Source organism: Haliotis rubra, unplaced genomic scaffold (genome assembly GCF_003918875.1).
Source record: "Haliotis rubra isolate DU_JTF1 unplaced genomic scaffold, ASM391887v1 Scf169, whole genome shotgun sequence".
In the NCBI taxonomy this organism is placed as follows: domain Eukaryota; kingdom Metazoa; phylum Mollusca; class Gastropoda; order Lepetellida; family Haliotidae; genus Haliotis; species Haliotis rubra.
In genome coordinates, this window is record NW_025765658.1 from 708,470 (window position 1) to 724,273 (window position 15,804).

General features: G+C 40.9%; 1 protein-coding gene across 1 annotated transcript in view; it reads left to right on the plus strand.

The window, feature by feature from the left end:
• The window catches only part of LOC124272343, a 262,002-nt gene that overhangs the window by 13,601 nt on the left and 232,597 nt on the right, over positions 1 to 15,804 (plus strand). The window contains 3 exon segments of the mRNA XM_046707518.1: positions 4,971 to 5,212; positions 14,335 to 14,430; positions 15,097 to 15,489. Of these exon segments, the coding sequence (XP_046563474.1) occupies positions 4,971 to 5,212; positions 14,335 to 14,430; positions 15,097 to 15,489 (731 nt within the window).

The following is a 15,804-nucleotide window of genomic DNA, read 5'->3' on the forward strand; positions in this document are numbered from 1 at the left end:
ATAAAGTTGTGTCATCTCTATTCCAACAGAATGACTCTGCAATTCCCTTACATTGTCTGTATTGTTACCTGAATGACAGCAGTACGGTACACTCTACTCCCATTGTCGGATTCAATTTAACGAATGTCGCGTATGTATTTTGGTGGAGTTGAGCGGAAGAAAGTTGTCACTTTTCAATTAATTGTATAAACACCAAAACGCTGGTACAGGTTTGAATCCAAGAAGAAAACATTCGCCAAACATGTATTATTGTCACGATAACAACGCAGCTGTCCGAAAACTTCGTACGAATCGTGCATTTTTACAAACGTGAAAAACGTAATTGTGGGACAGTGGTCCAAATTTAATGCACTTGCATGATTGTTGGACAGAGCTATCATGCAGTAACCAACAAACCACCACAAATATGCCAAAGATTACGCTAGCGCAATGAGACGGGGCGATCAGTATGTCCAATATGAGGGGTTCACGCGTCAGCTGGCAAGAACCTTCAACTGCAGTCAGACCACCATCAGCAAACAGGTCAGATCCATGACCGTCCAAGATCGGGAAGGCCAGGAGTCACGACGCTGGCCGAAGACCTCTACATCCGGCAGATCCTCCTCCGTAACAGATTCGTGACAGCGACAGCACAAGGACACACCATCAGCAGATGAACAGTCCTTCAACGACTTGACATGGCTGGTATACGAGCCTTCCGCCCCTTTCGTGGAATGGCCTTGATCCATCTACACCGTCAACACTGACTGCAATGAGCACGAGCTGTACGTCGGTAACAGTGATGTGACTGGAGAGAGTGCTCTTTACAGATATAAGACAGTTCAACATTATCCACCTGAAGAAGGGGCAAGAAATAGCCCAGAAACGTTGTGAAAAAATAAATCAAGACGTTGTTATCTATGAGATTTGTCTTGTATTAAAAGCCAGTTCAGTCTGTTCAGAAACGATGGCAGAGTTCAAGGTTTTCGACGTATAGGAGAGCAACAAACTGCGTTCAATAAATCCATCTGTTCGATGGAGGAGGCGTCATGGCATGGGGAGGCATTTGTAGACAGTGAACAACTAGGTTATATAATCAGGGGAAATTTGAATGCCCAGCGATACAGGGATGAGGTGTTGAGACTTTATTCGCCAACAGCCAAGAGGAGTCATTTTGCAGCACAACAAAGTTAACGTCATCATATTGCCTTGGCCAGCGCGTTCTTCAGAAATTGAAGCCCATTGAACGTCTCTGAGGTCATCGTCAGCTGAGACATCGTGTACCGCCTCCAGCGAACCGACAGGAACATGAACAGACTTTCCTGGACTTGGAACAGGATTCATGCTGATGTCATGACGTGTTTTGGCGTGTATGGTTGCCCAGGGTGATCACTCCCAATTGATGATGTGTCCCCACATTATATGGCTCTTAATGCATATTTTTACTCAACTCTAATTTGTGTACTTTTCCATTCCCCTGACTCTCACTTAATGAACTGCGGCAATTGCAAGACCATCATTACAATGAATTTATAGTCAAATTATTGGAAAATGATTTCTGTTTGTAAAATAATTATCATAAATATCACCACGTACGTCTTTGTTTCTATTTTTTGGTCAAGTGAAGTCGGTGATAACTTTCTTTCGCCTGATAGTTTATCTATTGTCGTGCATTATAATTTTCCGAAAGAAATGTGCATTAAGCACGACAATGACAGTATAAGTAGTATATATTATTTGTACCCATGTGACGGTCCCCAGTCTACAATATTTCAGCTTTTATGAGCGGCAAGAAGACAAACCAAGAAGTGCAGTCAAAAATAAACTCTGTCAAAAAAGAAACGCAACCCCTGTATTGTAGAGATTTTGATCTGAAGTTTTAGGACGACACGGCATTTTTATTATTTAAGACAGAAGTCTGAAATTTGGCAGAATAATAACCCAGATGGGCATGTTTAAAATTGTCATTTCAAAAGTCATCTCACAGACACCAGTTGGTCACCAGGGGGGCGTCTTTCTCAGTATCTCGTATGAGCACCACGCGCTGCAATCACTGCACGGCATCTCCTTGGACAAGAACGGATAAGACGCCGGATTCTTTCCTGGGGAATGGCTCTCCACTCCTCCTGCAGTGCAACGGCGAGCTGTTGCAGCGTCTGTGGCGGCGGCTGACGTTGACGTACGCGTCGATCCAGAGTATCCCACAGGTGTTCAATAGGGTTGAGGTCTGGTGATTTAGAGGGTCATGGCAAGACATTGACGTTGGAATTCTGCAGAAAGTTCATTGTTGCACGTGCAGTATGAGGCCGGGCGTTGTCCCGTTGAAAATCTGTGTCTGTTGGTCAATAATCGGGAGAAGGTGAAGCTCTAACACGTGGTTGATGTAACGTTGGGCTGTCAGGTTCCCTGGAACGATCACCAAGTCTGATTTCTGGTTGTATGAGATGGTTCCCCAAACCATGACGCTTTCTCCGCCAAATCTGTCCACCTGTCGGACGCAGATGGGCGCAAAACGTTCATGACGTCTCCTATACAGACGCTGTCTTCCGTCGTGACGTTGCAAAAGAAACGTGATTCATCAGAAAACCAGATTCGCCTCCAGTTTTGTAAAGTCCGTATCCTTACGTTGTTGCACCACCTGAGTCGTCGGCGTCGATGTAGGGGGCGTAGTACAGGTCCAACAACTGGTCTACAGGCACGTAAACCCGCTTCTTTCAGACGGTTCCTCATCGTTTGAGCTGACACTCTCCTCAAACCTGGTATTTGTGTGGCAGTCACGGTTGGTAGGGCATGCCGATTACGCAGGTGATGGACCCGGATGTACCGATCTTGAAGGGGGGTCGTGATTCTTGGCCTTCCACTTCTCGGGCGATCGTTGGTCAAATTGAAGTTGTTGTAGCGGCTCCAAAGTCGGGATATCGTTGTTTTGTGAACATTTAGGTGCCGTGCAACAGTTCCAAAACTTTCTCCGGCTTGAACACGACCAATGGCGATATTTCGGTCGGCAGCACTCAATCGTGGCATTTTTAACACAGCTTTTCGGCGACAAATGAATGAATATAATCCGGAAGCACATGGGCTTTTATACACCCCTCCATTAACTGCCATTTTCATGATTTCCATGTGTTTTTGTGCGAAGTCACCATGAGGGTCATTTCATGCGTTGTGACGGAATAAGCAATAAAATACACTTATGCGTACAAATGCAGTTGTTTGGATGGTAATCTTCATTAATTACGTGTATCATTTCAATACATTCGAATAAAATTTAGTTTGGAAGCAATAACTTCATTCAAACGAATTTTTCATATCTGAGGACAGGGGTTGCGTTTCTTTTTTGACAGAGTTTATATAATTTATCATTCGATTCTCACTTTTATCATCACTATGGCCTCTTGCAGTTTAAAATTTCGTTTGACGCTAGATGTTGTAGCTGGCAGATATAACTTTGGTGACCTCCCACATGACGTGCTCCGGGTTCTTGTTGCGTTCGGAAATAGCTTTCGGGCGTTTGGGATTCTTTGAGTTGGCGTTACGGGATCTGAGGGGTTCACCGATATATCTGTCGCCACAACTGCAGAGGATTTTGGTTTACTCATCCTCTGGGGTTTGGGCTGATGCCTCTGATATTGGTGTGCAGTTTTTTTTTGTTAGTCTTGCTACTGGAGAAGGTGACATCTATGTTTGCTTTGTTTTTCATGAGGCGGGGGGATATGATGGCTGACAGGGCCTAGGTATGGAATTGTGATCATGAAGGGCATTGGGGCAGCTTTGGGTTTAGTCTTGGAAGTGTTGAGGGTCTTATTGATGGGTTTTGAGACTAGATGTGGAAGGTAACCATTGAGTGAGATGAAGCTGTCCGTCAGATGGTGTTGGCGATGGTGGCAGGACTTTTAAAGGATGTACTGGTCTGTGTGTGTAGGTTTGCGGTTAACAGAGGTTTTCACTACATTTTCTCCAGTTTAGGAAAGGAAGGTGTTGGTTTATTTCTTTCTCCATACTGAACTGGATTCTTTCGTGCTCAGGTGAGGTGAGGTGAAATTGGGTTCAACGTCGTGCTTGAGAATATTTTGCTCATATAACGACGTGCATGCGTGTGTATGTGTATGTGCGGCTGCTTGTACTAGCCCAGACTTAAGCTGGTTTTAAAGTGCTAGCCCACGGAGAAACCATGCCGCAGTGAAGCATGAATACCCCACTCAGACACATTATACCGACTCCGAGCCGACCAGTCCTTGTTGTACCCATTAATGCCGAGCGCCAGGCAGGGGCCAACAAGTACCATATTTTAACATCTTTTGGTATGACGCGGTTGGGGATCGAACCCGCGACCTTCCGCTCTCCGGGCGGACGCTCTAACCACTACACCACGGAGGCGGTTCGTGCTCAGCATTGAGGTGATGAAGTAGTTCTGTGGGGTCAATCAGAGGTTTAGGGTGGTGAATGTGACTTCTGCCAGCTTCAAGTTGCAGTTAGCTCGTTGATGGCTCGCGCGTTGCAGGCGTCGCTTGTCCATATACGAACAAAGAACAAACTTAAGTAAATGACAACCGTAGGATTGACAGACTTGATGAGCTACAAAGATTAACGGAAATGAAAGGGTCGAAATTACTGACTACCTATGCATGTGCAAACTATCGGATGTATATAGGTGTTTGAGGGGCATACGCGTTCATGCATTTGAAATTTATCACCAACACTGTCTTTTTTTCTAATACTTGGTTTTAACATTAATGGTTGAATATGTTTAGGTATCGTGTATATCATTCTGTATTAATCATCTGACAACTGAGTTAGTGCCATGTGCTCACTTTCTTTGTATTGCATTTGTGCACACCACATTTACATTTACAGATCATTCCCACCTGTGTATAGATCTTTACTTATTACAAAATATCCTTAGTCACTGACATATACATATTATGGAGCGTGATCAAGGTCAATGAAACAACATCACGCCATGTGAAACTTCACGCTTTCTAATGTTTCAGATGTTCCCGAGATAACAATCCAACCGGTGGTGGCACTAGAGTATGTGACGCTGGAAGACATGTCACTCCGTTGTACAATAAAGGACAATACAACTGGCGTCAGTGACAACGAAGTGGTCAATATCCAGTATGAGGTGACCTGGTACCGCGAACACGTGAACATCACGTCAGAGCTCTTGATTGCTGGACTACTTACTCACAATCTCAACGTAACCACAGAGGATTTTGAAAGCAAACAGAAGGTCAGTGTGTGTATGCGTGCGTGCGTGCGCGCGCTTCTAGTCTGGATGTAATATAGTATCCTTGCAGTGTAGGCCTTTTCTGTTTTAGTTGGATCCCTTGTCGGTAAGGTTTACCTCGGTATTTCATCATGTCATGTAATCACAGACAGTCAGTCAGATTTAAATACCTACAGGAACCAACGAATCCGTAGGTAAATGACCAAAACCTTGGACAAAATACTGTGACGATGTGTCGCAAAGCCATAATTAAAAAGAATAGTTCTTACGGAGAAAACACCTTTAGTATCTCCAGTATCATGTAATGTATTAAGCATTTCATAACTACTTTTTGACGAATCTGTTTATGTAAAATTCGTCCTGTTTTAACACATTCGACGTCATTAAGGAAGAGTCTGATTTCTCTTGTCAACTAATTTCACAATGTTATGAAGCTTCCCACTATGTCCCTACTTTGCCTATCATTATAACACTATGCATACGGGCCGGAGACCTTATGTAGAATAAGCTATCTTGATCTTGAACTACTTCTGGAATATCGAGAAATTGTCTGTGTCATCAATCTTAGCTAGTATGCAATAATCCGACTGCAGGCATTGATAAATAGTGGAAAACGTCCACATTCAGATAGATTAACTTTACACAGTTCTGTAAGCCAGCACATAACAAAAACTTACAGAACTTTGAATGTACAACGTTAATGCCCTATATTTCAGAACCGTACAACAGAATTGGTTCACTTTTTTTATCAAACAGCTTAAATGATGCATGGACCGGTAATTCTTTATATTTACTTATGAATTGTTTTATGACATGCAGAGCTCGTTCAGCTTGCATAGATAATGTTTCACAGGCTCTGGAACATATATTTCTGCAAGAAAATGTAATACCTAAATATTTGTAATATGATACCACATCCAATTTTTTGTCATTATGGAACCATTTTTCACTATTAGAAATTTCACCCTCATTTGTAATAAACGTTACTTTGGTTTTACAGATATTTATCTGCAAAGCACATTTTATACACATTAGCGTATATATCTTGCATTGAAACTTGACAACAGAATCTGCAAGAATCACAACATCTACAAATAGCAATAATGAAATATCTGAGATATATCTGTTAATAAATACACCTCTCAAATCATTCGATAACATTTCCTTAACAAGTTCTCCAACATATAAAAAATAAAGTACAGGGGATAAAATGCAGTCTTGCTTCACTCCAGCACATGTGGAATTTACTCACTCATGTGGAATTTACTAATTTTAACAGATGCTCTCACATTGGTGTACATATTACGTAGAAGACGTTGGAGTTTGTCATGTATACCTGACTGTAGTAGGACATATAACAGTTTGGAGCTGTTAACGAAATCAAAAGTTTTCCTGAAGTCTACGAATAGACAATAAAACTTCCCCTCTTTCTTCCGCAGATACTTATGGATATTGCTAATGAGAGTAAATATATGGTCATTAGTAGAGTATTCTTCTCGAAATCCAACTTGGCACTCTGATAAAAGTTCACGAGTCGATATCCAAGACTTAATGCGATTATCTATTATAGTGGTAAATATTTTGTTCAGTATATTCAATAATGCCATACCTCTAAAAGTGTTTGGGTCATACCTTGCACCACAATTATGCAGAGGTACAATCAATACTTTCCAGGAATCTGGAGAAATACTGCTGTCTAAAACTCGGTTAAACAGATTATTCATAAAAGGAAGCAGTTATGAAATACATTCCTTAAAACTTCTACTGGGATACCGCCTTCCGTGGGTGATTTTCCACATTTCAGACTTTCTACTGCACAGAATATCTAGTTATCAGTTATACGATTACCAAGGTATTCACAAGAGGTAATGCAGTCCTCACAGTTGTGGTTGCTTTCATAGTTATGAACATGTTCCCCAAAGGAATCATCAATGATATTCGTATCTTCCGCGAGAATAGTTAAACCATTCCTCCACTGATATATTTTCAGATATATTTTACAAACAAAAACACTATTTCTGTAGAGATTTCCACAAGCGACGAGAGTGTTTTTCCTTTGCTGTATCAACAATTTCATCTAATTTTTGTTTCATAATCTGATTTCTTTCTATAAGAAAGTGTTATAAAATCCTTCTTTGCCTTTAGATAATGTTTACAATGCAATGGGTTGTTTGTTTTCCTGAATCTGTGTAGTAAAGCATAGGCCTACTTATGTCGTTTACCCTGTTAGCATTCACGGCCATCAGGGCACGTGTGTGCTGTGGGCCAGCGCGTGAGCGTGAACACGAGGGTCGGTGTGTTTGTTCTCTGAGTGTGTGCATATATGTAAGCATAAAGTCATTCAAAGATTTAACAGCAACATTCACACTGTCATATAATACTTCATAAAATATTATGCTGAATTCATTAATGTTATCTGACATGTATTGAGAATGAACTCACCCTTTCGGCTGAAATCCCACCGCTGTCTCACTGATGTGTACACGCGCATGTTCGGAGTGATTGCTGTCACGTGATATGTCTTGTGATGTTTTCATGTCTACTGTTATAGGCAAATGGTCCGATCCGGATCGAGCTAGAATGAGTACTTAAACATGAAGAAACCATATAATAATCCACAACACTATTTCCTTGGTGTCCAATGAATGTAAATTCTCCATTTTTATCGTTCCCATTTCGCCCGTACAAAACATGTATGTTAAAATTGCAGCATATAACTAGGAGTTTTGTTCCCTCTTAACTGACTATTTTATCTTTGGGGGTTCTCGGAATGAATTAAATAAATCGCATTCATAGTCTACATCTTCAATTGGTATGTAATCAGTGGAGTCGGTGGACTATACGGGAAGTAAAATCCCCAAATAAAACAAATGATGCATCGGGAAATTCTCGGAATGTTTCATTGAAGTAACCGTATTGCAACAAAGTTTTGCGAACATAGGTAATAGTATACTTAGCTCCAAAAGAAACGCGACATTCATGTTTGTTTTTGAAAATTCCATAATTAACTTATCTACTTTACAATCATAACGAATGTACATGTTAATTGTTTTTTTAAACCAATTTTCGAAATGAAACTTCTGAAACATGACTTTTAACGTCAGATTAGCCGTACCAACTGAATCTAATTGTTAAATATTTTATGGGAATAAACAACAGAAACACATCTCATAATTGCATGCCCTGACACGTTGTGCACGTGAATTAAATGATACGACACTTTCTTCAGGAAAAACGAGAGAAAGAACCCTTTAAAAGATGCAACGACAGTTTCTATTGTGTTCTTTTTCTTAATGGTTCAGAGAACAATATGCCGCGTCTGAGCAATGAAGCACGTCTACGTGCTCTTGGGATGATTGATGCTGGTTCCAGTGTTGTCAAAGTCGCACAACATATGGGAGTACATCGGACGACAATTTACCGACTGATTGAACGCCAAAATCAAACGAATTCGGTGAGAGATCGACCTAGAGATGGAAGGCCACGAGTGACGTCACGCAGGCAAGACCGATACATGGTAACGTCACATCTTCGCAACCGTTTTCTGCCAGCTACTGTTCGAGCCCGTCAAACAATTGGGATTCACAACAGACTAATTTCAGAAAACACTGTGCGTCGACGTTTGAGAGCACACCGGCTACACTGTAGGATATACTATATCGGACCGATTTTGACGCCACGGCACCGTCGTCTGCGTTTAGCATGGGCTCACCAACATCAGCATTGGAGATATGCACAGTGGCAGAACGTTGTTTTCTCAGATGAGAGTCGTTTTTGTGTCCACGTTGCAGATGGGAGAGTGAGAGGATGGCGTCGACAAAAAGAGGGATGAGATGAAATTGGGTTTAACGTCGTGCTTGAGAATATTTCGCTCATATGACGACGTGCATGCGTGTGTATGTGTATGTGCGGCTGCTTAACAGACTGAAACTGGTTTTATAGTGCTAGCCCACTGAGATACTATGCCGCAGTGAAGCATGAATACCCCACTCAGACACATTATACTGACTCCGAGCGGACCAGTCCTTGTTATACCCATTAATGCCGAGCGCCAGGCAGGGACCAACAAGTACCATATTTTAACGTCTTTTGGTATGACGCGGTCGGGGATCGAACCCGCGACCTTCCGCTCTCCGGGCGGACGCTCTAACCACTGCACCACGGAGGCAGTCTCGACAAAATGAACGTTTCAGAGACCCATGTGTTCTGGAAAGTGATCGCTGGGATGGACCATCCCTTATGATGTGGGATGGAGGCTAGGGAAGGCATGTACCACCTGTAATCTTCCAAGACAACGGTCAAGGTCGTGGAAGGGGTGTAACTGCACGACGCTACATTAACATAGTCTTGCGGCCTGTTGTCGTCCGGTTCTTCAGACCCAGACCACAGCTGCAGTTTCAACACAACACCGCCATTATCACAGGACAATTCCTGGCCAGTCACCACATCCAGACAATGGTTTGGCTACCTCTTAGTCCTGATTTAAATCCAGTGGAACATCTCTGGGACGAGTTGGGCCGACGCCTTCGTCAAAGACCAGTTCTTCCACAAAATCGGCGGCAGTTGGAGAACGCAGAGTTGAATGAGTTCAATAACATTCCCCGTGCTTTCATTCGACGTTTGTTCATGTCCATAGGAAGACGGTGTATACTAATGTGATAGACAGTAATGGTGTTCATACCAGGTACTGACAACATCGAATGTCAGCTAAAGCGTCTATACCTCTCTAACGCAGACTCGTCAGGTTGGACACAATAAAAAATTCATCAGATCTTAAATCCACTGTCGTTGCTGTTGTATTTTATCTTTCTTTGGTACGTTCCGCATAAAGCATATAGTGGCTGGAAACATGCATGTGGGACAACAGTTCTTATTTCAAATGGACATGTCGCGTTTCTTTTGAAATTAAGTATATAACATGATTTTCATGGTCAGTGTTGTTTGTTTCAACAGAATACACTTCAATGATGTAATCAATGTTATTATTGTTACTGTTACAACTGTCAGTGATTCATTCATGAACTGTTGTAAAATGAAAGAAAAACATGATTTAGGTGAACTACTTGAGCTTAAAATCTCATGTGACCTCCAATAACTAAGATCCTTGACTAGAATGTCCTAATACAGTTCTACAAAATTTATAAGACTTTGGCCTTTATCATAAATTGGTAACACATGTCCCATTATGAAACCAATTATAATATTGGTCAAATCTTTGAAGGGCATTCACTAGAAGTGGAATGCATAAGAAAAGCAAGACTTATGGATGTCATCTTTTTTTATTGTGGTTATTCATGTCCTGATGAAGTAGCAACCATTATTCACAACAAGAAGTTGACGTCCATAAATCTTGCTTTTCTTAAAAGATTGGTCCTTTTGAGGCCACTTAATTCCTGCAAAATGTCACAGATGAAACCATTCAAACTCCCAAACGTAAAGCATTTGGTAGAATATTTGGCACTTTTGGAGCCACTTTGGAGCCACTTCCACTTGAAGCAGAAAAGAAAAAGTATATTTGGCACTTTTAGAGCACATTTTGTTTCTATTGAAATCAAGGGCAGATAATTCAAAGGGAGCTAACTCTGGATGACCCAATATATTGCAGAATCTGAACCATATAGCCATAATCGTGTCGCGAGATACTGTACCGGTTTTCCGGTAATATTGCACAGCCCTAGTATTAACTCACTTTTGCTCCCTTTGGGTTGAGTGAACCACCCTATGCGCGCACGTCACACTCCAGTATTTATCCCCATGTCTTACCGTCGCCGTAATATTATGTCAATTGACCCATATTATTGAAAAGACACATTTGTTTTATTTGAATCCAAGAACTAATTCAACCCCTTTGCTATTGCTAAAACAATATAAAAACTCCACTTAGGTTAGCGAGTGAATTTAATGTTACGCCGCACTCAGCAATATCCAGCAATATGGCGGCAGTCTGTAAATGATCGAGTCTGGACCAGACAATCCAGTGATCAAAAGCATGAGAATCGGTCTATGCAACTGGGAACCACGTCAGCGAGCCTGACCACACGATCCCATTAGTCGCCTTTTACGACAAGCATGGGTTACTGAAGATCAATTTTAACCCGGATCTTCAAGGGCCACTCCAGTTAGGTGAATATGCATATGCAGTTTTTGACTATCGTACACAGTAAATGCCTGTGTGACGTTCGTTTGTCTCCTCATAACAGCGTCGACCCCTCGACTGCTTCCTTTCTGTAACACACGTTTAACCGACACCCGTTTAACTGATGGTCAGTTTATGAATTTATAACAGGTATTATTAGAGATACCACTACTCAGATTGCCCGACAAAGATTCCCATTTAGCTTTTCTCGTGTCTGGAGTAAATACTCAACATTACAAATTAAGGTCTGATGTGGCAAATGCTTTACATGTTATGTAATATACACCTGAAAGCATAGAAAGAGGAATTTTCAGCAGAGTTAAAAAAAATTCATCGATCAAAGGAAACCGATAACACGTTGCTTAATTAATTGCTTTTATCTTGCAAAGCGGATTTGTCAAAAGTCAAGCGTTTATATATGGAGATTACTAACGTATGCAGAATACATCCACATTCTGTCGTAAAGTGCCGGTGTAAACACAAAGTCCTTTCTTCAAAGGATTAACCGTTGATTGATTGCTCATTGTTGTCTAACTGAGTGTATTTTTAAACATTGGTGGATATCGTGTAAAGAGTGGACAGGTCTGCTTTCTTCGGGGCAATGAGACTGTACACCAATGTGAAACCTCAAACATAGTCACGTGACCAGTTAAGAAACTATCACGAATAAGAACATTATATACAATTTTTCAATATTAGATTGTTAAAGGGTATATGACATGGAACATGTTTCTTTGTCGGCTACTGATCGATGGGATATCGTTCCTTTATGTGGATATTCATGGATATATTCCTCAAACAAGGTATAATTGCCTGATATTATTGCTAAAACTTGAGTCAGTTTTAGTTTTAATCTGTGCATTTTGTTTTCATACATTTGTTGCAGCATTCCACTCCATTTAGTTTGTCGCCGTGAAGTTCTGAAACAGACAGCACGCACTAGCTTCGTACTTAGGGCGTATATATGTAAAACGTGATTCACTTAGTCATAATGTAAAATGTATAGATATTACGGTCATTTTAAAAATGCACTATAGTCTGTTTGCAGTGAAAACGTACCGGTGAATGTCACTTTAAATCCAAAAGTAAAACAAATAAAGTGAAATTAAGACTGCGTTTTACCTTGCCAATTGAACATTTAAATCTCAGAATTTTATTCGACTTAGGATAAAAGTTGTTTAACAAACGATCATAGTTTCACATGGCTATTATTGGTTTGTATTACAAGGGGGTATGCACATCAAATGAAACACCGAAAACGACAAGGGTTGTGATAAGTTAAAGCTCTTCACGTACCGCACGTTGCATTTGTTTCACTGTTCCAACGACTGCGCTTACCCCCTTGTAATACAAACCAGTAATAGCGATTTGCATCTATGATCGTTTGTTAAACAACTTTTATCCTAATATGAATAAAATTTTGAGATTTAAATGTTCAACTGTCAAGGTAAAATCATGAGTATTCGCAATCTTAATTTCACTTTATTTGATTTACTTTTTTGTTTAAAGTGAAATTCATCGGTACGTTTTCACTGCAAACAGACTATAAACAGATATGCACACTTTTATGAAGTTTCAAAGTGCCTAAAATAGAACTTAATCATGCTCGGATTATAAGGCAAAAATATAAAGACGTACATTCGACGACTTCGTTTTCTTTCAATCCTAACATTTGTCACCAGAGGCAGATGAAGTTAAACTCAAATGTGTTGATTTGTTACCATAATGGTCAAGATGGACATATGTATTAATGGGAAAAAGGATGATTATTTTTTCCAATCAATTCCATGATGCAACTGTATTTATCGTCGTTGATCATTGTAAAGATACGCCCATATACTATCAATTGTGCCTGCGGGTGGCGGTGATCGCAACCCAGAAAAGAATTCTGGGATATCTATTCGTGGAAAACTTGGCCATTGGACTTCCTCATATTGCCCTTCTGGTCTTGGAATACTTAGCCATTGGGCTTCTTAAAATGCCCTTCTAGTCGTGGAACACTTGGTCATTGGGCTTCATAATATTGCCATTCTAGTCGTGGAACACTTAGTCATTTGGGCGTCTTAATATTGCTCTTCTAGTCATGGAATACCTAGCCATTGGGCTTCTTAATATTGCCCTTCTAGTCGTGGAATACTTAGCCATTGGGCTTCTTAACATTGCTCTTCTAGTCGTCGAACACTTGGCTATTGGGCTTCTTAATATTCTATAACACGTACTTCCGCTTATGTACCACAACTCGTGTGTCGCTGGTGCCAAAAGCTAAAGATTAAAAGAAGTCGCTGTCGGAGTTTAGGTCAAAAGCCCCTCGGTACAAAAGCCCCTCGACCAAAGCCCCCTCGAAAAATGACCAAAAGCCCCTCACTTTATGCATTACTGGGAAAATAAGATTAAAGACAAGAAATGATTAATGACCTGAACATATTTATTGCTTCATAATATAATGACCCTAAATGATATATAATTTATGTAATTAGCAAATAATTTTAGTTTGATCCAATCGAAGTTCTGAATAAATAGCGAGGTCATTTGGTGAAACAGGGAGACACCTGGTAGAGCTCTCCAAGAGATATTTTCGACAGTTCTACAGCTACGTACTCCCAAAGACTCTACCAGACTAATCAAAATGAAAATAGGATACCTCCGACTTGCAGACATAGTGCTATGACACTAGTGCAGTGACAGAACAGCTTGGATCGCAGCATATGGTGATGCTCTTGTCAAGAACACTCTTCATCTCCTTACACTTGTGGGTTAACCTCTTACTTATATATATGTGGTTATTGAACATGTGTGTGAGTGTTTGTCTGAATCACAAGGAAATCATGTGATTACCCGTTAATGTTGATAACTGATCTTGAGTTGGAATGAGATAAATAGTAGATATGTTTCACAAACTGAAATCATATCGCTTATTGTTGTACTGAATAATGAAAAACCAGGGCCGCAGCCCAACCCGATCATATATCATTTGCCATATATATTTCAGCATTGGTGTGAAGTGAGAGCCTGCTATGAGCCTGACTGCGCAAACTCATCTCTTAGTATTGGCAACAAGAGCAATGTGTTTGTTCCTCAGCTGAAGGTAGGTTTCAACACATTACTCTTAAGTTGCGTTAGTTACACACTACCCAGCTCACTGTACCTCTACTCTTATCAACTACTACATGTCATAAACCTCTATTCTCAAGGACTATTTGTTGGGTGTTTATATCTACCACCACCGCTATAACGGTTACACAATAGACACATTGGCCTCAAATGTGGTTCCTGAATCGACAACAAACACACATCCCTCTTCAACTACGGGTAGGTTTTAACACCACACTTACATAATCTACATGTAGCCTACAGCTTGTTACTGTAGCACCAGCTAGAACACCCTTCTTACAGTTAGAGGTTGACAGCAACACCTAGTAACATCGGCTTTAGCACCTATATTGGCTACGACCGGCAACAGCATTCTACTCGCATGAAAGGTAGACTGCAATGCAACCCAACACTCACATCAGTAGGCATGTAGTAACACTCCACTTACCCCACTACACATATATCAGTTACAAGTAAGCTATAACATACGTATTAACATCAGGGGTTACTATGCACTTCTTGTATCAGCTGCATGCTCTTCTTAAAACAAGGAAAGCAAGGATGCAACACCCTGGTTGATATAAGATGGTATAATCATGGGGATGTAATGAATCTACATACTGTGTGTAACCCGTTGTATCGAGAGTCTGTCATGTTGTAGGTGTTAAGCAGCAGGGAGATGTCGGTTACTGAGGGAGGGGATGGTGGCAACATCCAACTGACCTTCACTGCACCACCATCACTCCTCTGTCGAATTGCTCAGAAGGAACAGGACTGTAAAGTAGTGGTCTTGGCTACCATATCAGATGATGCACCTCTCCAGTGTCCTACAACAAAACAGAAAACGATACCACAGATCCTCTTCCAAGAAACAGGATCTATCCAAGCTGAGTTCTGTTCCACTACCATTACTATGCACACCTGGACCGAAATTACAAACATCACATTTGTGGCCAATCAGGACATGATGATTGATGGTGAGGCCAGATCAACTATCACCTTAACAACTGTTGTTGGTGGTATTTCCCACGAGGACACAAAACAAAAAGTTCAGGTAAGTGCAATTCAACAATATGATGATAGAAATATTTGCGAATCACCCATAAAGCATAGTGAGTAAGTTTGGTTTTAGCAATATTCTAGCAATGTAACGACGGGGGACACCAGAGATGGGTTTCACAGAATCGAATCCGGGTCTTCAGCGTGACGAGCGAACGCTTTAACTACTGGGCCACCCCACCTGAATATACCAGTGACTCCTGTAACATGGAGACATATGTATGATGATGAATATGCCAGTGACTCCTGTAACATGGAGACATATGAATGATGATGAATATGCCAGTGACTCCTGTAACATGGAGACATA